Here is a 24,764-nt window from a genome sequence, read left to right as displayed (position 1 = left end):
TGGACGAAACGCCAATGTGAATGAAGTATCTCAGCTCTTCCATTAGCCTCGATAAATGGGAAAAGAATAAAAATGGTGGGAGCATAGAATGAACAATGGATTTGACTGTTCTTTCATTTCAGAGAAGATGGGCTCAAATATCTTCCTCTGAAAATATCTTGAAGTATGGAGCTTCAGATTGTGCATAATATTCATGCATGTGCATGTGTGCATTCAATTAAGAAGGGTTTATGTAATTTGCAGACACATCCACAGTCGTAAAGGACAAGGCTGCATCAGTTGGTGAGTGGAAGTGTTTTTTGTGAATCACGTCTTGCTGGACGCATTTTGAGTGAGCAAACACTCATGTTCTCATTAATTCTTCGGTAGATATGTACAAAGACATATCCAACACAAGATCCCCTGTGAATTCATTGATAAAGCTAAGAATGGGTTCCAGGGTCATACTGAAGAAACTGAGTCTTAACAAAGTTATGTGAACAGACAGGAAATATCAATCAAAATAAATAAATGTATGTCACTCAGAAACGAGATCAGTGGAGTTTAACAAAGGCGATGCCTTGGAGAATGGCCCTGGGACATCTGCCTGGAATGCTGGAGGCACTGGGACACCTGCCTGGAATGCTGGAGGCACTGGGACACCTGCCTGGAATGCTGGAGGCACTGGGACACCTGCCTGGAATGGTGGAGGTACTGGGACACCTGCCTGGAATGGTGGAGGCAACGGAACAGCTAACTGGGGGGGTGGAGGAAAAAGGAAATCAAAGGGCCCATGTGGTTCCTGCTGTTCATGGTGCAACTGGTGGACCTATCTGCTTGCATTGCTTCTCACTTGGCTCTTTTTGTTGGGCCTACTTGCAGGCCTGCTTTCCCTAGGTAAGTTAGCTATGATTACTCTGCCACCACATCCAGCACTAACTGTTGTAGCATTTCTAATTTTAGCCATAACTATTATCTGATCCATGTTTCCCCCCTTTTTCGCAAATCTCATCTCAGCAAGTGATGTGAGCTCTCTGAAGAAGCGTGTGAATGAACTGGAGAAATATCATGGGGTTGATGGCAACACCATTGTTTCAAAACTCATTGCTGGTCCAAATGGCAATCACTTAGCCACAGGCAATCTTCCAGATGTTGTCACCAAGGAGGTTCACAAACAGTTGTTAACCAGTGATATACGAGGTGAGACAAATCAAATTAAAATCAAAACGTTTATTTCTTTCAAGAAAAGCAACAGGTATAAAGAAAGCATTTAAATTGCTTTATTCTTCACTTGTACCTCCTTCAGCTATCTAACTATTGTGTTTGGGAGCAAATAATTCAATATCTAGATTATGCTGACATTTTTTGCGACTTTCTTTGTGATTTCCTGAACATGATATTTCCAAGAAAGTTTGGCATGGATATCTACCCCCAGAAACTTGGTCTCTTCAACTCTCAAAATTGAATCAGAATTGTGATGGACATTTCTAAGCCCATTTTACCAAGAGTGGCTTTATGCCTTGTTTGGGGTGATTTCCATTAAAATTATTTTTAAAATAGTAGTTGAATCGGTGCATTTAAAGTTTTTTTTTACTAAAGACAATACAATTACATTTATTTGAGTTAACAGACAACCTCTTATCTTTAAACCAATCATATACTTTTAAGAGATTCTCATTTACAATATCAAATAAAGAATCAAAATTTTTATCACAATACAAAATATTCATGTCATCAGCATATAAAAAAGAAAAGAAAGCAATTCAGAAAGAATAGAAAGAAAAGAAAAGAAAGCGATTCTAAATTTGCAAGGGAAAATGCCTTTGTTTAAAGAAAAATTGAAGATATGACATAATGGCTTCCTGGTGTGCACAATAACTGATTTAATTACTTTCAGACTCAACTCATCCAAACTAGAGGCCTCACTATTTTTGAATGAACAAACAATATCACAGACTTCCAATTTGGTTGTGGGGTAAAAACAGAGAATTAAACTAAGGGTCATTCAAATAGCATTTAAAAAATCAACTTGACTTGGTGGAATTGAGCTATCTAGTGAAGGACCTGTTTCAGTGGGAAATATATATACATATATATATAACTCATGAATAGCACCAGAATTTTTTTCAGTATTTGTTGTCGTTTATACATTACAATTCATTATTATGTTATTCAAATCTTCATGTTTCTTTTTGATAATAAATGAATTGGTGATTGATGAGTTTCCTTTAATATTTGAATTAAATTTGGAGAACTTCTCTTTGAAGTGTCGTAATTTTGTTTTGCTTGTCTAATCAACGATTCAACAAATTTCGAAATTGTTTAAATTTGCATTTGTTAACAGTTGAAAGTTTTTGGAGTATTTTTTTGTTTCTTGTACAACCTCATCTTGTACTTAATCGATTTTAACAAACCAGTCAATCATCCAGGGTTTTAATTTTACACTTTTGCTTTTAGAATTACAAATTGGGAAACAATTATCATACAAGTATCATAATCTTAATTCGAATGTATTATAAGCTTCATTAGGGGCCTCAAGCGACAAAATATCCTCTCAATTTGTTTCTTCTAACCGTCTCACGTATTCTTAAATTGGTCAGAATTTGTAGAATCAGAGTCCATATGAAGTGAAAGTATTAGTTTCTGCACCTTTTTTAAGACAGCCAATATAATTTCAAAGTGTAATTTGAAACACAGGTAGATGATCGGTTATATCACAATAAAACACACCGCTGGTTATCAGTAACTCGTATTGATTGGTTAATAAATTATTCATCACTGTAGCTGTGGATCTCGTAATGCGAGTTGGTCTATTGATTAAGGGTAAACAAAAGTTACTTCAGGAGTGAATTGATAGTGTTGAGTTGAGTAAATTACATTATGTTGAAATCACCTATAATAAACAAGGATTTATTATCTGAGAACATACCATTAAATAATATATCGAATGTATTTATAAAATTATCAGAATTAACATTTGGAGGTTTGTAAATCACTCGAACTACAATGTTTTGCCCATATTTTTGATCAATTTCAATAAATAAGAAAAAGAGTAATCAAATCAGAGATTGCAGACCCTCACCAGGACTTTTGTGTGGTGTGTTGTGTGGTGTTTCTGTAGTTTTGTGTGGTGCATTTTGTGTGGCGTTTGTGCCCTGGTGTGTTATGTAATTAATTAGAGACATAATTAGAACTTTCACTTTATAACTGCTGGCAGTGATGACTGGGTACCAAGACGTCCTGCTTTGATGCAACCCCACTTTGATCGGACACGTGACCCTGGCCCATGACGTTTTTATTATCATTCAATTGAATTCAGAATGGGATTAAAATGAATCCAATTCAAATCAAATGAAAGACCAAATAGGAACAGTCCAGGATTGGAGTAATCGGAAGGAACCCAAACGAGCACAAAGAAAAGTTGAAGTCATCAGGCAGAATCTGGATAGGATTTGCATATCAGCTGCTACTTCTATATACTTAAACCCATCCAGCCACAGCCAAGTGAGCCTTATTAAAAAACAAACAAACAAAAAAACCCCCCAGATCAAAAAAAAACCCCAGATCAAAAAAACTAAATAATTCTGGATGTCAGACCATGTGCTCGATGAAGTTGAAATTTAAAACATGCATTTCACATCACTACTACATCACAATTATGAAGTTTCATGTCGATTAATTAAGCAGTTCCAGAGAAAACATTATTTAATACTTTTCTTAAATCCAATATGGCTGCTAACCTATGTGACATCAATTATTCCTTAACAATTTTATACACGCATGCCTTGGGGAACATATGTGTGAAATTTCCCCTCGATCTGTCCAGCCATTGTGGAGAAGTTGATTTTATATATTTCAGGGTAAATTGAATATGGCTGCCAAACCATGTGACATATGACATCATATTTGTAAAGCTTTTGTTCCAAATAGATAGGCGGTCACATGTGTAAAGTTTGCCCCCAATCTGTTCAGCCATTTTGGAGAATATGATTTTTGAAGGTTTTTTTTTGTAAAAACAATATGGCTGCCAAATCATGTGACCGATGATGTCATTTTATCCCAAGATGACCTCAGAAATTTTCATACTCATCGGATGTAGCGTTCTAAATATGCAATTATGGCGTCATAATGAAGGCACCTATGATGGCATAAAAATAATCACACTCATTCCCCATGAGGAGTACTTGCTATGTGCCAAGTTTAAATTTCTTCCTTGGTGCGGTTTCAGAGATAGAGAGGTCCAAAGTTTTGCAAAAAAAACATTCTGCATGAGTAGTCGCACCAATGGTGAAAATTTCGTCTCAATCCAACAAGCAGTTTTCGGAGAAAAACACGAAAGTTCTGTGCGGATAAACAAACAAACAAACAAACAAACGGACAGACAAACAACAAGAAAACGTCGTGCAGAGCACAACACTTGCAAAATCCATAAAACAAATTTGACTTCAAAAGTAATTGGTGGTTGAATTCAATGACCAAATATGCAACTCCTCTTCAAATTTGAAGTGAATCGGATGAAAATTGTGGATTCTAGAAATTCGGCCTATATTGATCGTTTGGCCTATGTGGACCTCAAAATAATTATTGCTTGAATTCAGTGACGTGATTTGAAAATCCTCTTCAAATTTCAAATCAATCGGATGAAAATTGAGGATTTTAGAAATACCACCTGAGTTATTGACCTTGGGACTATGTTGATCTTTTGTTCTATATTGACCTCAAAAATAATTGACTGGTTGAATTTGGTGACCTGAAATAAAAAATCCCGTTCAAATTTCCAGTCAATCGGATGAAAATTGAGGATTTTTAAAATGTCACTGAAGTTGTTGACCTTTCGACCTTTTGACCTTTTGACCTCAAAAACAACAGGCTTCTTCCTTCTGACAAACTCTACCATGTGGTGAAGTTTCGTGAAGGTCGGTTGAAAATTGTGACCTGTAGGCATCAGACAAACAGACAGACAGACAAAATAATAAACCAATGTCACCCCCAGGGTGACCAGTATCTTGCCAAAATGTGAACATGAGTGACTTATTTATTCAATTACAGTTACTCAAAAAATAAGGCTTTTGTCGACCTTGATGCTTGACCTTTTTGTGACCTTGACCTTTGACCTTGACCTTTATATTTTCGTACGGTTAATGGTATCTCTCCAGGACCATTGTACATGAAATATCAAGAGATTTTGATGAGAACTGAGGAAATAAAATTTTCATGAAAAATCCGTTTTTTCGTCATGACGTCATCAAATGACGTCATAGCGTCAAACTTTTGACAGATCTGGAAAGCACTTATCAAGCGCTTTCATATGAGGTATTACTCGATATGGTGTCTAAGATTTCAAAATTTGACCTTGGGGTCAAAAACTTTCGACCTCCAGTGCAAACCATGAAGGTCAAGGCTGATCGCCACCAAAAATTAATCAGCTGAGTGCCAGACCATGAACTATATTCCCATGAAGTTTGAAGACGATCCGATCAAAATTACTCAAACAATAAGGGTTTCGTAGACTCCCCTGATTTGCGATAAAGTGACCTTGACCTTTGACCTTGACCTTGAAAATTTTATGCGCTGAAAGGGACCTCTATAGGACTCTGATATGCGAAGTTAAAAAATTTCCAATGATAACTGTGCTCTGCAGAGTGATCGATACGTGATTACAGACAAAAAAATAAAATAAAATAAACCAATGTCACCCGCAGGGTGACCCGTATCTTGCCAAAAGGTGACCGCGTGTGACTTCTTTAAGGTCACACTGAGGTGAACAGAGCTGCTATCCACCAGGAGCAACTCCTTGAGGAATATCTGCCTACGAGAGATTCTGATGAGAATCGTTCTACAGAGTAACCATGAAAAATATGCCTTTGCCTCATAACGTCACCAAATGACGTCATAATGTCTCAAGCTTGACATATCTAGAAAGCACTCATCGAGGTGTTCAATTTGAGGTACTACACGATATTGTTCCTAAAACTTGCTGTGAGTTGTGTGTTAGCTCTCATACGAGCCTCGACCAAGGTATACAAAAAAAAAAAAAAAACTTGAAAATTTGACCTTGGGGTCAAATATGTTTGAGCTGAGGCGCTAATCATGAAGGTCAAGGCCAATCGCCACCAAAAATTAATCAACTGAGTGCCAGACCATGAACTATATTCCCATGAAGGTTGAAGACGATCCGATCAAAATTACTCAAAAAATAAGGGTTTCGTCGACGCCCCTGATTTGCGACAGTGACCTTGACCTTTGACCTTGACCTTCAAAATTTTGTGCACTGAGAGGGACCTCTATAGGCCTCTGATATGCGAAGTTACAAAAATAACCAATGATAACTGTGCTCTGCAGAATTTTTTTATACGTGATTACAGACAAACAAATAAACAAAAAAAAACAACAACAAAAAAGAAAACATACAAGCTGACTAACATATCTTGCAAAAACTTCGTTTTGGCAAGATAACAAGAATACGCCATGCAGAGCACGATACTTGCCAAATCCATCAAACAAATTTGACCTCAAAAATAATTGGTGGCTGAATTAGATCACCAATTATGCAACTCCTCTACAAATTTCAAGCTAATTGGATGAAAATTGACAATTTCAGAAATTCGGCCCATGTTGACTGACCTTGGGTCTATGTTGACCTTTTGGTCGATGCTGACCTCAAAAATAATGGACTGCTTGAATTCAGTGACCTGAAATATATATCGTCTTCAAATTTCAAGTCAATTCGATGAAAATTGAGGATTTTAGAAATACCACCTTAGTTGTTGACCTTGGGTCTATGTTGACCTTTTGTTCCATATTGACCTCAAAAATAATTGACTGGTTGAATTCAGTTCGCTGAAATATAAATCCTCTTCAAATTTCCAGTCAATCTGATGAAAATTTCGGATTTAAAAAATCTCACCGAAGTTGTTGACCTTTAGCCAATGTTGACCTTTTGACCTTTTGACCTCCAAAATAGTAGATTTCTTCCTTATGACAAACTCCACCATGTGGTGAAGTTTCGTGAATATTGGTTTAAAATTGTGACCTATAGGTGACAAACAAACAGACAAACAGATAGACAGAATAACAAGATGTCGTGCAGAGCATGATACTTGCAAAATCCATCAAACAAATTTGACATCAAAAATAATTGGTGTTTGAATGAAATCACTAAATATGCAACTCCTCTTCAAATTTCAAGTGAATTGAATGAAAATTGACAATTTCAGAAATTTGGCCGATGTTGACCTTGAGTCTATGTTGACCTCGAAAATAATTGGCTGGTTGAATTCAATGACCTGAAATATAAATCCTCTTCAAATTTCAAGTCAATCGGATGAAAATTGAGGATTTTAGAAATCTCACCAAAGTTGTTGAACTTTGGCCTCTTTTGACCTTTTGACTGTTTCACCTCAAAAACAATAAGTTTCTTCCTTATGACAAACTCGATCATGTGGTGAAGTTTCAGAAGATCGTTTTAAAATTGTGACCTGCAGGCGATAAACAGACAGACAAACAGAAAAAAAGACAAACAGACAGACGGATAGAAAGGGGTGAAAAAATAACCCCCTTCACCTTTGGTGGTGAAGGTAATAATAGGTTTCCCAACCTTGTCGTCTTGGAACCCTCATAATTATCATAATTATCTTAACTATACATGTGTGTGTATGTATGTATGTATGTATGTATGTATGTATGGATGTATGTATGTATGTGTGTATCCTCTATAACTCCAAAACCATAAAACAGAGTGGGCTGAAACTTTGCATCCATACCAAGAAAACTCCAAGGAAGTGCATGACTGAAAATTGGGTTTAAGATAATTAAAACACCCCTTTTGAAGATAATTAACAGCCTTACTTAATTATATCCTTCATCAGGCGGTCCTCGGCCACCTCGCTCTCTGGGGTTTTGAGGCTTTTCCTGGGTAACCTTGCTTGGGTCTGAAGCCGCCATGTGTTTTGGCCTGCTCAACCATGCTTTGACATATAACAGGCCACAACGATTTCTTAATGATAAAGTTTTTTTCACTTTCCTCACTCATATTATTGAATGCCTGTTCATCATAGCAATGAATTGCTGGAAACATCACCTTTGTAAGTATTATCGTTTTCAAATTAGAAACTTGGAGTGATTTCATGCATTATATATGATTTTCCACGATCTACTCTCATGGACTAATTGAAGTATATCATCGAAATATTATTTCCGTTTTGAGGATCAGATATCGTCCGGCCAAAGTGTCGAAATATGTTGTGAAATCTGATAATTTAAAGAAATAGTGAGTCTCATAATTAAGTGAGTCTGTTTAATTCAATTTATACTTATGTTTCGTTTAATTTGTACTTATCTTTTGTTTAATTTTGTACTTATCTTTTGTTTAATTTGTACTTATCTTTTGTTTAATTTACACGAACATTTTTTTAATTTATATGAACGTTTAGTTTAATTTGTACTCATGTTTAGTTTCATTTGTACTCATGTTTCGTTTAATTTGTTCTTATGTTTAGTTTAATTTCTACTTACGTTTAGTTTAATTTGTTCTTTTCCCGAGTTCAATCTATACTTATGTTTAGTTTAATTTGTTCTAATGTTTAGTTAATTTGTTCTTTAGTTAAATTTGCACTTATGTTTTGTTTAATTTATACTTATGTCTAGTTTAATTTGTACTTGTGTTTAGTTTAGTTTGTACGAAGATTTAGTTTAATTTATACGAAGATTTAGTTTAATTTGTACTTATGTTTAGTTTAATTTGTGCTTGAATTTAGTTTAATTTGTATGAATGTTTAGTTTAATTTGTACTTATGTTCAATTGAAATTGCACTTCTGTTTAGTTTAATTTGTTCTTATGTTTAGTTTAATTTATACTTGTGTTTTGTTGAATTTGTACTTATGTTTAGTTTAAGTTGTACTTATATTTAGTTGAATTTGCACTGTCGTGGAGATTTTCAACCAATAGAGCAAACCCTTTATAATTTAACGGATTGTTTATTATACAAAAACACATATATGTGGAAAGAAGAGATTGCCTCAAGAGTCCAAGCACATCTCTGCCTCTGAGCCAGAATACATGGCCTTTTTTACAATTGGAAAATCGGAAGGGGTCAGAACATCACAGGGCACTTGGCCACTAATTTTCATCTTTATTGAAATGAATGTATAAATATTAAGTTGGTGGAAAAGTATGTGTTTATCATTGATGTCCTGTTTATTTTTTTGTCTTCTTCAGCACATCTACAAGGACCACAAGGGCAAAAGGGTGAAACAGGTAATTCATGCAGCGATATAGATATATATATATATATATATATATATATATATATATATATATATATATATATATATATATATATATATATATATATATATATATATATATATATATATATACATACATACATATATGGTCCATCTAAAAAGTAACGGGACTGACTTCATAGAACTTTTATTCCAAAAAATATATTGAAATCACAGCATTTCCCTTTCAAAATAGTTTCCCTCCAGTCTAACACACTTGTCCATCCTCTTCTTCCATGCTTTGATGCACCCCAGGAAGGCTTCTTCTGGAATCCTCTCGAGCTCCATCGTCACGGCCGTTTTGATGGCCTCCACTTTAGGAAATTGTGTCCCCTTGATCACCCCCTTGAGCTTGGGGAAGAGGAAAAAATTACAATGGGCCAAGTCTGGCGAATACGGGGGTTGCTCCAGAGTTGGCACGTTCCTCTCCACCAGAAACTGTCGGATGATCAGGGCACTGTGAACAGGGGCATTGTCATGGTGGAGCACCCAGGCGTTGTTCCCCCATAGATCCCTCCTCTTGTCCCGGACTGATCTCATGAGGCGCCGGAGGATCTCCTTGTACATGTATTGATTCACTGTTTGACCCTGTGGTAGAAACTCAAAGTGGACGATGCCCTTGATGTCAAAAAACGTGATGAGCATCATCTTGACCTTCGACTTCGACATCCTTGCTTTCTTTGGTCCTGGTGATGCTGGACTTTTCCACTGACAACTCTGCCGTTTAATCTCAGGATCGTATTCGAATATACACGATTCATCTCCAGTAATGATTCTCCCGAGCAGATCTGGATCATCCTCGAGGTGCTCGATAATTTCTTGACAGAAAGTGACTCTTTGCTGTTTTTTTAGTTCTCTGACAACAGCTTGGGGACCATCTTTGCACACTCCTTGCGCATTTCGAGATTTTCAGTGATGATGCTCCAGACAGTGTCCTTGTTGATGGAAAGTTCCTCAGCAATCATCCGCACCGTGAGTCGATGATCTGTGCGCACCATCTGCTTCACACGCTCGATGTTGTCCACCGTTCTGCTCGTTGAAGGTCTTCCAGACCGTGGATCATCTTCAACCTCTTCCTGTCCCTCTTTGAACCTCTTGTGGCATTCAATTGCATGTGTCCATGACATCGTTTCTTCCCCGTAGACTTGCTGCAGCATTGCGAAGGATTCGGAAGGTGTTTTGCCAAGCTTGGCAAGAAACTTCAGATTGGCTCTCTGCTCACGACTCATAGCGCAGAAGACTCAGACTGGATGTGTAAAGCACGACCTGTAAAAAATCTCATACTGAGCGCAGTCAACCATCACTAATCATATATATTGCCGGAATGTTGCGAAATACTGTGACGCAACCTGTTCATTCAAGTTGTGTAATTGGAGCATGCAGCAGGCTCAGTCCCATTACTTTTTAGCCGGACCTTGTATATATGTATATATATATATATATATATATATATATATATATATATATATATATATATATATATATATATATATATATATATATATATATATATATATATATATATATATATATATCCAATGGAAGTGAATCAAATTGTTCATTCATTCTTTGTGAATTCTTATGAGATTTTCTTTATAACAACACAACAGGATATAATTAAAAGTGCCCTGATTTGTGTAAATTATAAAATTTTGCAAATGACAAATCTCTGGTCAAGCAAATGAGAAATTATGCTTATAATTCATGAAAGACTTTAATAATTGCCTTGTTTATAAAATAAACTCAAAGCAGACTTGTTCAGAAGATTCAAGAAGACTAAAATCTTGTCAACTGTGAAGATTGATGTGCTCAGATTGGGAGACAATCATGTGACAATAGTGTAAAGTTTCATCTTTCTGGGTTCTTAGCTTGAAGTGAGTGGAGAATGTGGTGGAAAAATTAAGAGATGGATAAAATTGGGGTAAACAGAAATGTCAGCATTGACAAAGATCAGGAAATACAAAGATGTGACAATACAAAGCATGAAGAGTCTGTGGAATGTTCACCTATTTCCAGTTAAAATTTATGGTTGTGATTCATGGACAGTGAAAGCAGACCTCGTATGTGCTGAATGGACAGGGTAAAGGCTACAACCAAGCTGTCTCTGCAAGAGATCGGAAAGCAGTGCAGGATTGCGATGTTTGGAGAAATCTGATCACGAATGTCACCAGAAGTCGGACATGACTTCTCTGTCAATTCACCATGATCTCTCAAACTAGAGACCTAGCAAGTTGAGACAGCTTGGATGTGTGAATCTGTGGTGGATGCAATAAGCAAAGAATACTTCAAGGACGTTGGATTTCCTTCAAATATCTTTCGGTTTAATGTTAAACAACAGTAGCGGTTGTTTCAAAAGGAAATCATATGTTGGACAGAATTGACTGAATAGTTGTTGCTTATAATATTTTTTTTTACTTCCAGTAGTTGTGTTCCACGAAATGCCAGGATAAGCAATTTATACACCTCAACACAGAGTTCATCCAAGGTGGAAAACCCTCCTGGAGAGGGGGGGGCAAATGAAGTTGCTACAACCTCTGTCATGTGACCCCTAGTCCCTCTGGCAAGTTTGGTTAAAATTGGATCAGTAATGACCGAATGTATCGCAGACAGACATCAGATAGATAGACAGACAACAAATTACATATTTTAGTATGATTTTGAAGCCGAAGGAAATTAAAAGTTGTTTTTTTTCTCCACAAAGTCGAGGCTCTTGGATGAATGTAACAGAGCAGTCAAACACAGTGGAAAGTGAAAAAGCACACCAACAGCAGAGTGTGAGGACCACCCAGTTACCTTTGAGGTAGAGCGATAAATGGGATCACAGTTATGTTCATGGTAGAGGGACAAAAGGGACACCATTACCTTCAAGGTAGGTGACTCTGTGCCTTTTGTGTCCCTTTAGCCTGAGTCGTTCCTCCACATCAGAGGTCTACCAAGATTGATAGATGTGCTATGCTCTCTTAAGTTCACCATTTAATTGTCTTTCTTGCCCAAAGATAAGCATTATGATGAATGTCCAAATGAGATGATGTAGGCCTTGCCTCCGCTCATTGGCCTAGACATGGGAAACGGCCCATGGTTACTATTCGGTGGCTACTCGTGAAGGTTTTGATCACATGTAGATGTTCTCGAGTGGCCTACCCAGCAGGACCAGTTGGCTGTTTGAAAAAAAGAGAAAACACACCTTGTGTGTCTTGCAGGAGCCAAGGGGGATCAAGGAGAACGAGGCTACATGGGTCAACCTGGCGAGCGTGGTGGGTAATCCGTTTTATTGTTACCTTCTTTTTATTGAGGTTTCCAGAGCAGTCATTTAACTTATATCAGTCACTACCAAATAAGAGAGTTATGATTCCACTAAGTCTCTCTCCCTCTCCCCCTCTCTCCCTCTCTCCCTCTCTCTCACTCTCTCGCTCTCTCTCTCTCTTGTTCCTGAATGTGTGATCAGGTATTGCTGGAGCTCATGGGCCGACAGGTATTGTCCTCTTTATTTTATTCATTTCCATCCTTTAATTCCACCCCTCACCACAATCTATATTGGCTTGTGGACAGGGAAGAGGTGTTTCAGTCTCATTTAACCACTATTGCTTTGACAGTGATCGTTTTGCTCACTCATTCATTAAATCTTTTTTATCCTGGCCCAACAGGCCAAGATGGCTTGCGAGGTGCCAAGGGAAACCAAGGTGCGTAGATCAGTATATTTGTCTGAAGGTTTGTGTTTGTCAGTAAATGTTGCTGTTAGTCTTATGAAATTTATTATCCCCATACTTTTTTTTGAAGCTGGGGATATTATACTCTGCTCTGTCTGTCCTTCTGTTCATCCGTCACGCTATCTCCTAAACGTTTCTGCAGAAATTTCCCAAGCTTGGTAGTTATGATCAACATATGGCACGAAGATGCGAGAGCATTACCATTTTTGGCTCTGCCCCCTATGGTCCAGGAGCAGGGTGAAAAGGTCAAACAACAAAAAAATACAATTCCAGGCACTTTTTAGACATTTTTAATGAAACTTTATATATGCAATTCATATTGGGGGACGTGTGAAATATTTAACGATTTTTTTGAAATTTGACACCCAGTTCATGCCCCATTGTGTGTGGACTTGAGAGGAAATAAAATGTAAAAAAAAATTTCTTTTAACAGGGGCCAAAACAGATTTTTTTTTTAACGCAAAATTTGATATTGGGTCATTCCTAATGGAACTTTTTGCCATCTTTCAACTTTGCTGAAGGTGGGAACCGTGGAGATTTGCGATGGCACATTATTGACTTTGCTCTAGTTTCGGTTCCATTTTGTGATGAGCATCATTGTGTGGTAATAAATTTCTGTGTTTCCAGGTGCTGAAGGTTCCCCTGGCTCTTCAGGAATCAATGGAATGCCTGGACCGCGAGGTCTTCCTGGTCCAGCTGGTTCAGGACAGAAAGGCGAACAAGGTAATGTGAACAAAATGGATAGTCTGGTCCCAGATGGGAGAGGCTACTTTAATTGGTCTATGTGTTGGTGAGTGAAAGCATGAGTCTTCATTCTTCGAACAAACTTAATCTAAATACCCTGATAATTACACGAGAACAGAGCTGTCTAGCAACAAATGAACAATGCACAGCTTCTATGCAGCATTTGCAGCCAAAGCAAATCCTATTTCAAGATAACATTCACAGCCTTTCTCTCAGGCCTTTCAGCACACCTCAAACCATGGGCTTGACTAATGCGCCCAGGTTCCGCCAACATTTTGAGCTGGCTAGTCCAGCCCATAGTCTGAGGTACCTGCACTGCAAGGCCTACATGCTCAAGTAGTGTGCCCGGGCAGCCATTGGCACAGTTAGACTTTAACCATTACATTTTTATGTCTAATTTAACCAGAAGTCGATGTTATACCTTGAATGTTGATTATGGCCAAGTTAGCTGTGCCTGTTCCTGAAGGTGTGTTTGTCCACATCCAGATCTACAGTGAGCTAGAGTGTTCATTCTCGGGAATTTAAGTATTTCCATCACGAATTATTCTGTGGGCCAGTCAGTGAGTGAGTTTGTCCACACTGGTTCTCACATCTACCATAATCTATATGCCCAGCGAGGCTCTGAATATCTATATGCCCAGCGAGGCCAAAATAGGACAGTGTGGACAAAATGCTCAGCCTTGATCACCAATAATATATTCCATAAAAACTGAGGTTTCCTTCAGAACTAAGTAAAACCAAAAGCTAAGTCACAGAGGCAAAAGCAAGCTTCAAAATATAATTTGAACAAGTCGCTAGAGAAACAACAAAACGGAAAAGAAAAATAAGTGATTTTCAAACCTCTGAACTTGGACCTTGACTCTCCTCCCTCCTTCCAGTGGCATACTGTGGGAGGTGTAGAGAGGGGATTTGCCCCCAGGTGCCGTGTTCTGGGATGTGGGGGGCACCAAATCCACAACCAATTTAATCAGTTTGCCCAGAATTTAGCTATTATCATAAAATTATGGATCATTAAAATGTTTGTGTTACGTGTGATGTGACATAAAATATGAGTATATCATCAGCAATATCATGCCTCAGAAAATTCCTTGTTTCTAACTCACCTAGAACGTAGTTCTGGGGAGCTTATGGGATGGCACGTCGTCAGTCCGTCCGTCCACAAACACTTGCAACCTCTTCCATAAAACTACACACACGATTTGATGCAACTTCGCCACAACCTTCATCATCCAGTTTGTACCAAAGTTTGTTCATGGCATTAAAACAAAAATTGAGCCCTAAAGGGGTATTTGGGGGGGTTGCCCCACAAAATAGGTATTTGCATTCTCCTCAAAAACTACACATGCAATTCCAATGAAAATTGACTGCAACCTTCATCACCCATGATGTACTAAAGTTTGTTCACGACATTTAAAAAATAAAAATCTGGCTCTGAGGGGGACTATGGGGGGTTTCCCCCCAAAATACTGCATGTATTTGCTTTCTTCTCCAAAATCAAACACACACACAATTTGGATGAAACTTGACCACAACTTTCATAACCCATGATGTACCAAAGTTTGTTCATGCTGTTTAAAAAAAATCAGGGTTGAACAAGGTTTACGGGGGAGGGGAGGGGTGGTTGCACTGCAAAATGGGTATTTGCTTTCTTCTCAGAAACGACATCTACGATTTTAATGAAACTTGACCACAGCCTTCATTACCCATAATGTACCAAAGTTGGTTCACACATTTAAAAAAAATTGGGGTCTTAGGGGTTCTATGGGTGGTTGCCCCCCAAAATAGGTATTTTCTCTCTTCTCAGAAACCACACAATTTCGATGAAACTTAACCACAACCTTCATCACCCATACTCTTAGTTTAGGTTCTACCCATTGACCTGCCTGACTTGGTAAGACCGACCAGAAGCAAAGCCCCTCCTTCCCCTCCCCCCAGTTTTACTCTCCGGGTTACAGGAGCATGCAAACTTCCCCACTATGATCAAAATGGTAGTCACAATCATGGAAATGGTGGAAATACAGATGCCAGTTGACTCAGCTGACTTGGAGAAGATAAATATACATTCATTAATGTGTTTACAAAGTAATATCTTCCTGGATTATCCACTCCAACTCTGAATTAAATAAATATTTGAACTAACATTTCGTGTTCCTTTCATCTTTGTTTTGGCATATTGCATCGAGTGGAGTGGTCGGTCAATGGTCAATTCAATGAAATTTTAATATAATGATCCTACTTTTCCTTTGTCCATGGCGAATCGATAACTCAATAACTCGAGAACCCCTCTTCATGCAAAACCGAAATCTTGCACCCCTCTTCAATGTGAGCCAAGAAGAAGTGACAAAGTTTTGGATCAATTTTACAAATGTATTATGAAGGTCCCAGATGAAGGACAAAAGCTGGACATGTCAACTGCACCCCACTTTCCATGGTAGCCATTAACATACTATTATCCATTTGATAAGATCCATTGTTTAAGTTATCCGTCGACACCGGCCAACTCGAGACTTCAATGCAGACTGAAATTCCATTAAATTTTTTTATCTATCGACACACCATGCGTAAAATAAATAAGGAAATGATATCACACTATAAATCTTGCATAATGCCTACCCCAGCTCATAACGAGGTCGGCTGTATGTTCTATATCTCAGGCCATTCTATATGTAGGGCCATTGAAAGATGATGTTTTGCACAGACTGTGATAGCAAAGAGATTCCTACGAGAACATGGGAATAATTGAGATCCTTGAACAAGTAGTAGACTGTGATAGCAAAAACTCAGAAAGGCAAAGTTAATTGTTATTCACAGATGACGTCAGAAATGACATCAAGGAAGATATATTTAATTGTGATTTATTTGTTGTCTCAGAAATGAAATGTATTTATTTACAAGCAAGTGATATGTTGCATAGACATACCCAGCAGGGAGTCTGAAATGCCAGACACGTTGGTGCAATATGTCAATGGTGTAGTAAAAGTCCAAGGTTCAAGTACATGGGAGTAGTACTGTAGTATTTAATTTCCACATTTCAAACAAACAGTAAAAAGACTTTTCATATTTAACAGGGAAGAAAAGTAATTAAGAAAAAAAAAAAACAATAAAGTAGTATGATGCAAACAAGTATGGTAGTGCATAAAAATAAATGCATTATCAAGCTTGGATAACTTAGGTCCCTGATATCAATGGTAATTAATTATTAGAGACCATTAGAAATGAGAAAGAGAGAAGAAAAAGGAAAAGTCTCACTCGTCGGTCTACGACTAACCTTTTCATGTAAAAGTTCAATCTCACCGAACAGGTACACCAATTGGTCAATGTTGGCCCAAGCTCTGTTTTCTGACTCCATTTGGTTTGTCTGGTTGACCAAATGTCATACAAGTTAATAAATACATTTTTATTTTAGGTCTTCATGGATCACGAGGTATTCCTGGTATTCCTGGCCCACAAGGACAACAAGGGCAGAAAGGTAATCCAAGGCCATGCAAGAACAAAGTTATTCTTGCATAAGCCGAGTAATCAGAGTTTCTATTAACGCTTTCAAGCTGGTCAGAGATCTGAAAATCTCAATTTTGTTTTTTCAATGCTTTTCATTTACAGGCATGGCAGGGGAGAAAGGACCGGCAGGGTTTGCAGGTAAGTTAAACCAAAAGTTGACACAAAAACACGCTTGACTCCACATTCATTTATCTCCATCACCGTCATTTACATTTGAACATAATCACAACCACCTGATGTTAAATGTTATTCTTAGTCTCCGTTGGACTTGGTCACAAATGGGGACTTATGGATTTGGTCTCGATTTTCGTGCGTGTGCATGCGTGCATCCGTAACCTTATCTCAAACATGTTTGGACCGATTTTATTCGTACTTGGCACAAAGACAACACATGATGGTATGCATATGCACATCATTTTTGGTTTTGCGATGCGATCAAAGATGGCTGCCTGGTGGCATTTTAGTTGTAAAAAAAAAAAAACCTGGTATCTAACACATCCTCAACCATTTCTCGGACATGCATTTACCGATCTTGTTCAAACTTGGCACACAGATAAGTAATGATGGCTTGCATTTTTGCGTCATTCTTTTTTTTGACATCAGATCCAACATGGCCGACTGGTGGCCATTTTGTTACTTTAATGTGTCCCCCACCATTTCTCAGACATGCATGGTCTGATTTTGTTCAGACTACATCATGGCACAAACAGGGTACATCATGGCATACACGTGCACCTCACTTTCTTTTGTGATCTGATCAAAGTTGGCTGACTGGTAGACTGGTGGCCATTTTGGTTTACATAAATATAGGCTATCCCTTGAACTCCAGAGAGCAAAATTATTAAAACAACAGGGGCTATGACATTTTACATCTATATTACTTGTTATTATTGCATTGTTGACATTGTTTCTCATTTGTGATACCATTTAACACCTCATTCCTCTCCCATGTGACTCCTTAAAGGACCCCCTGGGATGCCTGGCCAGCGTGGACCACCTGGAAGTTTGGGCTTCAAGGGTGAGAGTCGGGGCAAGATCTGACCTTTGATGTTGGAAATATGCATTTGCACAAATATAAAAGCTCTTCATGCCTTACTGTTTATGAAGATTGTTTCCAGTTTAAACTGGGCTGGCAGGATAGACGAGAGGTATGCACTCTCCCCTCTGAGCTGTCTAACCTGGGTTTGAATCTCGACCCAGCTACAAACTGTCATCCTGGTGTTTCACAGACAGGGTGATTCATCAATGTGTGTGCAGTCTCTCGGATGGACGTTAAATTGGTGTCCCGTCTCCTGGCATTAGTTGGTGGACGTTAAAGATCGCACTGTGTCCTTTGTGAAGAGTACGCGAGTTATCTCCATCACTCAGTCCAAATTACAAATTCCTGCTCCAACCTGAAAGAAGCACCCTCTCTATCGAGTGCAGCCTGTGACTGCTGGTTGCATCATTGGTTGGGACACAGCTATGCCGCTGATGCAGTGTCCCCCTTACCAGTACACTGGTGCCCATTTTGCCGAACTCGGAAGGATGACAGGCTGAGTCAACCTCCTGGTGTATTTTAATTCAGCGGCCAACGGGGCTTGAACTCAGGACCCTCGGATCCCAAGTCGCCACCCTAACCACGAAGCCAACACCAGGCTGAAAAAAGCACTGCATTAGCAACACTGCCATGTGCCTGCATGCAAGAACTGATGCTAATCCACAGCTACTTGCTGCATACGAATGGTTATGACATCCAGTTTAAACTCTGTTACTTACACAGCATGCATGCCATTTTTATTTTCCTACTTCTATACTGTTATCTCTAACCTTTCACCTTTATATTTCATGATGTGCAGGTGAAAGAGGAGAAACTGGCAGCAAGGGCCTCAAGGGTAAGAAAATTCTTTCATATTACTCCATGAAAATAAATCAATAATTATATAGATTTTTAAATACCATATTTTTCGGTGCATAAGTCGATTCGATTTTTATTCTCAGAAGTCCGGGGTCGACTAACTCAGAATCGACCTTCCTGTGGTTTAAGACATTGAAATGCATTAAAAAAAAATTGTGAAGTGTGATATTTTCTGAAATAAATTGTATTATTGTTAATTTATTTGAAATACACTTCAGAAATCATTGCCCGGAAGGTTTGCTGATTGCGTGAGCAATTAAATGCTAATCCAGTGAGACTTTCGCATGTGAAATCAGATCCAGATCCGGATTCGGATCTTCACCAAAACCGAATCATTTTGTCCTTATCACATACCCAAGCTCTACAAAATTTGGTCCCAATCTGTCAATAACATTTTGAAATATTTTGTTCATAAATAAACAAACAAGCAAACAAACAATCAAACAGAAAGACAGACAGACAGACAGAGGTGAAAACATAACCTCCATCGACCTTTGGTGGTGGAGGTAATTATCTAATCAATAACGGGCACAAACTCACCGATTATGTTTGATCCAATATCTTTCAATACTAAACATACTTATCCATCTACCTCATCTCAAATTGCCTCCCATAAAGTCATGCAGGCCATACATGGCAGTTTTCAAGTTGGTAGTTGTTAAGTTCGCTGAGGAAAATGGCAGGAATATGGCGACTACACACAGGAAATACGGTGTCAGCGAGAAATGTAGCTTGTTTTAAATACCGTACCTCTCCTCAATACGATAACAAACATGTTTTTGTTTTTTGTATGCACTGTCATGAGGCTCGTATGAGTGCTAAGTAGAAAAATCATTTATTTTCCTGATTCATCCAAAAGCTCATCCCACAAAGTAATTCGAATAATATGCACAAAAACAGCTTAGCAATATATTCATGACCCTGGAGGTACCGTAGTTAGCGCGAGGCGTTGAGTGCCAGGGAGGACTCAACATCCGCATACATGGTTCTGAATGACAGTTTTACTAATTACTGTAGTTGATTTAGTTTTGTCTAATATACTCTAAATTGACTTATCTGTGAATGAAGGAAAGAAAAATAAGAAAATTAGCAAATTCGACTTGTAGGCCGACTTCATCAACTTGTATTCCAAAAAATACCGGTATTGTACACCGCTCCTTCCCAATTCAATATCCAGGCAATGCATGTCATCGCTGGGTGCCAAGGAAGGGACTCAGTTTTCACTCCGTTTGTTTGTTACTTGGTGAATTTCACCAAGTATCTTGGTCTTTTGTTTATTTGTTTGTCCGTCCAGGCGATATCTCAGCCATTCTTTGAGCTCGGAAGCTGAAATTTGGGGACAAAAGTGAAAATGTGCTTCGGCGAAAAATGGCATTTTTTGATTAATCAATTAATTTAATAATTACTTAATTATTATCGATTTATTAATTCCTTATTTATTTTGTTTCTCATCCTGGCAATATCTCAGGCACTTCTTTTTTGCTGGGAAGCTGATATTTGGACACGACAGTGAACAAGTGCTTTGACAAAAATGGTATACTTTATTTTTTGATTAATCAGTTAATTAATTTATTAGTTTTTAAAAAGTTATGGATTCGGATGAAACAAATGATACTTAGTTTATGTGTATAAATATACTTCTGGCTAGATGACTGCTCCCATGTCAATTAAATAAATAACAATCCTCCAACACGTGACATCGCCGGGGCACCTTTCGCGCCTGGCGATGCTGCTGTGCAACACATGAATATGGAATTGGGAGAGAGCGGTGCACAACAATTGATTGATTAGTTAATTAATTACATGATTAAAATATATAAATAAAAATCGTAGAATAATTAATTTCTTTATCAATTGGCTTAGAGCATACCAAAACCACCACCATTTCATCCGAATCGGTAACTTTTTGAAAATAAAGTAATTCATCGAAAAATGAAAAATGAATTGATTAATTGATTAATCAATAAATCAAAATACTTTTTTTCTAGTCAAATCACTTGTTCACTGTCTTGTCCAAATATCAGCTTCGGAGCTCGAAAGATGCCTGAGATATTGCCCAGATGAGAAACAAAATAAATGAGTAATTAATACATCGATAATAATGAAGTAATGAATCAATTAATTGATTAATCAAAAAAATAACGTTTTGCCAAAGCACGTCTTCACTTTTGTCCCCAAATTTCAGCTTCCTAGCTCAAAGGATGGCTGAGATATCGTCCGGACAAACAAGAAAACAAACAAACAAATGGAGTAAAAACTGAGTACTCTCTTCCTTCAGCACCCGGCGCTGAGATCGTGCAGCGCTTGGAGATGGAATAGGGAGGAGCAGAGTATAATAGTAGATTAGAGTTTATGGATAAATGTATCTTACTGTGATAACGGTGAGACAAACAGTGGCGTGGCAGCCGCAGGTGATCCAAACTCAGCCGACTCGATTGCTTGGAGTCAGACAAATACCGAATGAGATGAGCCTTCGAGCTAAATTTAAATAATTTTCAGTCATCTGTGGACAAGTCGAAATTATCACATGGTTTTTAACTGCAAAACCTTTGCGGAGTCGTAAGCTGGTAATTTGATAAAGAGTTAAAGGGTTCCTAAAATTGTATGATTGATTCGGTTCAGAGGGGACAGTAGAAGTTAATATTTTGAAACAACAGGTGGGCCGTGTTCAGTATTAACTGTCGTCCACCACAATTTCACCAACAGGAGATGTCGGTGCACAAGGAAGCCATGGACCTCGAGGTATGTCTGCCTTGCATCACATACGAATCTCTCGACGTCAGCACAAAAAAGTCCTTGCTTATAATCGCTTTATCAAATTCCTACACTCACAATGTCAGGCATTCATGTTATTTGAGAGTTTATAAATGCTGTTCAAGTTTAAAAGGGTTTTGAACTTTCTTCTAAACCTATTTTATTTTCCTTTCTAAACATTTCACCTTCAGGTGAAGTTGGTCTGGCAGGTTTTCCTGGAAGTTCAGGGACACCAGGAGCTAAAGGAGATCGAGGTTTGAGTCTTTTATAATCCGTTTTGTACCCTGGCAATTCATCATGAACATTCATAAGAAAGGCATCTAAAGTGTTATTGCCTGTTTATTTACTGTTATTATCAAATATGTAAAGCTGACTTCGTGAATGTGGGTCTGTGGGTCATAAGTGCCACCCATTCTACAGGCCACGCCTTCCCCTTTCTCCCCAGTGTCACAAGCACCACCCATTAGCCAGACCACTCCTTTCCCTCCAGCCATCCAGAAATCGGTGCCATATTTTTTGCTTCGCATTTCTCTGATTGTTTATAGGCCTCTGATGTAAATTTGAAGACTGAACAACGCATCTTCTATCATAAAATGAAGCTACTGTTTTGAGGAAACAAAGGTACATTTTGATGACAACTCCAATGAGGTAATACATGTTTTGTCCGCAGCGATCGTGACAGTGGTCTAATAGACACCACCCAATGAAGGTACGTTAATTCTCAAATGGAGAGGAAAGAAAATAGTGATATTGTTGCGGGCTGGGTATCGGCTGCGAGCACGACCGCTAGGTGGAGCAGTAGGGTCGACTCTACCGAACACCCCGAATTTAGATCGTACCTTTTGGAAAACTCCGGGACGGCTCCCTTACCGGACCGTGAATCGTCAATAATTCAACCACGTGGTACAGGGTTATTTTCCAAACTTCAAAATACCTAGACCCACGTGGCGAGCTACCGAGTATTCACACCCTCGACGGCACTCGTACGGTATGAGCCGTATGCGCGCTCGACCCGTGCGTGACCTGAGCGGATGGTCACCGAGCTTCCGTCGGTCCCAAATGCACACCACTACGGCAACAACGGCCTTCTTTAATTCTTCCAACATGCACCAAGTTAAACCAATAAAAGAAATACAAAAACGAGCTGATACATTTAACAAATAGGGTATTTATTAACAGTAGGTGGGGAAGGAGGGAAGCACGTAAGGGCAGAATTATCATGACTAATAAGAGATGCAAGACAAATAATGTACAGCGAAGGCACTTAACAATTTACTACTACTACGGGCCCACTGACACACACACACACACACACACACACACACACACACACACACACACACACACACACACACACACACACACACACACACACACACACACAGATACCCAGCAGGACATGGACCTGTCCAGCTCGTGTGGTTTGGTTGACACGAGCGAACCAGGCCAGCATTAAGATGCGGTCCGAAGAACGAGGCACCAGCGATGGGACGAGCAGAGCCCAAGAACACGCGCTCGAGGAAACGGCCCAAAAAACCAGGCGCCAGCGAGAGCGATAAAAGTCCAGAGCTCCGCTCAGCGCTCGTCTCAACAACCAAAACTCTCCTCTTCGTCCGATTGCGCTTGTCCCGACAACCAAAAACTCTTCTTTTTCCAGCAGATCCGCCGCACTTATCCTCGGCTCTCCTTTCCTTTCTTTCTCTCCCGTGCCGTCTGTTCAGGTGTTGCCCTCTCTCATGGGCTGCCCGACGGCAATCTCACTCCCACCCCTCCGATTGGCTGAGAGGGATTGGCCATGCCCATATTTGGAGCGATATCCAAGATGACAATGCCCCAAAGAAACCCCGCCTGGCACATTGGACTCCGCCCACGTAAGTGCCAACATGCACGTAGGCCATGGCATCGGTGTGATGAAGCGAGGTTAAGGTGAGGGTGATGCTGCTGTTGTTGCAGTTATCGTTGATTTCAAATAAAAGAAAACCCTGACTATCAAAATAACTCTGCAGTACATGAACATTTAATTACCCATTAAACAAGGGAAAGGGAGCTATCTATCCACATTCACTTATCGAAATAACTGAGCTATAGGACCTGTATGTTGGGTGCTCATGGCTTCCAGATTCGTAACAATATTTCATTAAAAATAAAAAAAAACTTGGTTTTTGCCCAATTTTACAAGGCTTATCAACAAACTGATGGACATGTAATATTATCATTAAAGAGAAGGTTTTGGGTCGCTGATGATTTCGCGTGATTCGAAGGTTGTAATCACATTAATAATCATTGGGCAATAATTTTCTTATATTTGAAACTCAAAATATGCTGAAATTCACTTTTCAGTCAAAACTTTTGTCAGTGATCGTAAAAGAGACCAGAATTTACCGAAGATGCTATGACATCACGTTCTCCGAAAACTTCGTGAACATTCGGAAACAGCGTGTGAACAATAACGGTGAGATGCGAATCAGAAAGTGATTTCAGCGGCGACGAAATTGAGTGTTTTCATTCCGATATTGCCGAGGACGAGTCGGAGGATGATAGGAATTTATACTCTGGAGTTTCTGGCCCTGAGCCATATAAATTTGAACCACTTGCAAGTGCCAGAAAACTGCCTGTTTCATGTACAAGTGGCAGGACCGACTGCCCGGCAGTTCACACTGACAGACTCCACCTGACAGATTGGTTTGTAGATTTTCATTTTCTTGTTCGATGCATAAAATAATGTAAAGTTTGATTCGTCTGTGACTTGATGTAATAATTTTTAACCCTCTAGTCACTCAAGAGTCAGAAATGGAATGAATCAATAATGGACCCAAATATATTATACACCGTAGCCTTGGCGTTGAAGTCTTTCTGACAGCTGAGCTTGACCCCAGCGAAAGTGAACAGTTGGAACAAAC

General features: G+C 38.8%; 1 protein-coding gene across 1 annotated transcript in view; it reads left to right on the top strand.

The window, feature by feature from the left end:
• Positions 1-24,764, top strand: part of COL17A1 (collagen type XVII alpha 1 chain) — a 169,845-nt gene that overhangs the window by 57,368 nt on the left and 87,713 nt on the right. The window contains exons 18-31 of the mRNA XM_085869930.1: positions 244-282; positions 526-876; positions 997-1,179; positions 9,197-9,235; positions 12,465-12,518; positions 12,710-12,736; positions 12,909-12,944; positions 13,599-13,694; positions 17,122-17,184; positions 17,316-17,351; positions 18,178-18,231; positions 19,052-19,087; positions 21,817-21,852; positions 22,056-22,118. Of these exons, the coding sequence (XP_085726056.1) occupies positions 244-282; positions 526-876; positions 997-1,179; positions 9,197-9,235; positions 12,465-12,518; positions 12,710-12,736; positions 12,909-12,944; positions 13,599-13,694; positions 17,122-17,184; positions 17,316-17,351; positions 18,178-18,231; positions 19,052-19,087; positions 21,817-21,852; positions 22,056-22,118 (1,113 nt within the window). The remainder of the gene's footprint in view (positions 1-243; positions 283-525; positions 877-996; positions 1,180-9,196; positions 9,236-12,464; positions 12,519-12,709; positions 12,737-12,908; positions 12,945-13,598; positions 13,695-17,121; positions 17,185-17,315; positions 17,352-18,177; positions 18,232-19,051; positions 19,088-21,816; positions 21,853-22,055; positions 22,119-24,764) is intronic.

The sequence above is a fragment of the Eptatretus burgeri genome, chromosome 1 (assembly GCF_056783735.1).
Source record: "Eptatretus burgeri isolate ZD-2024b chromosome 1, Ebu_testis_v1, whole genome shotgun sequence".
Classification (NCBI taxonomy): Eukaryota; Metazoa; Chordata; class Myxini; order Myxiniformes; family Myxinidae; genus Eptatretus; species Eptatretus burgeri.
The sequence above is the reverse complement of the archived record's forward strand: the minus strand, read 5'-3'. Positions and strand labels throughout refer to the sequence as shown.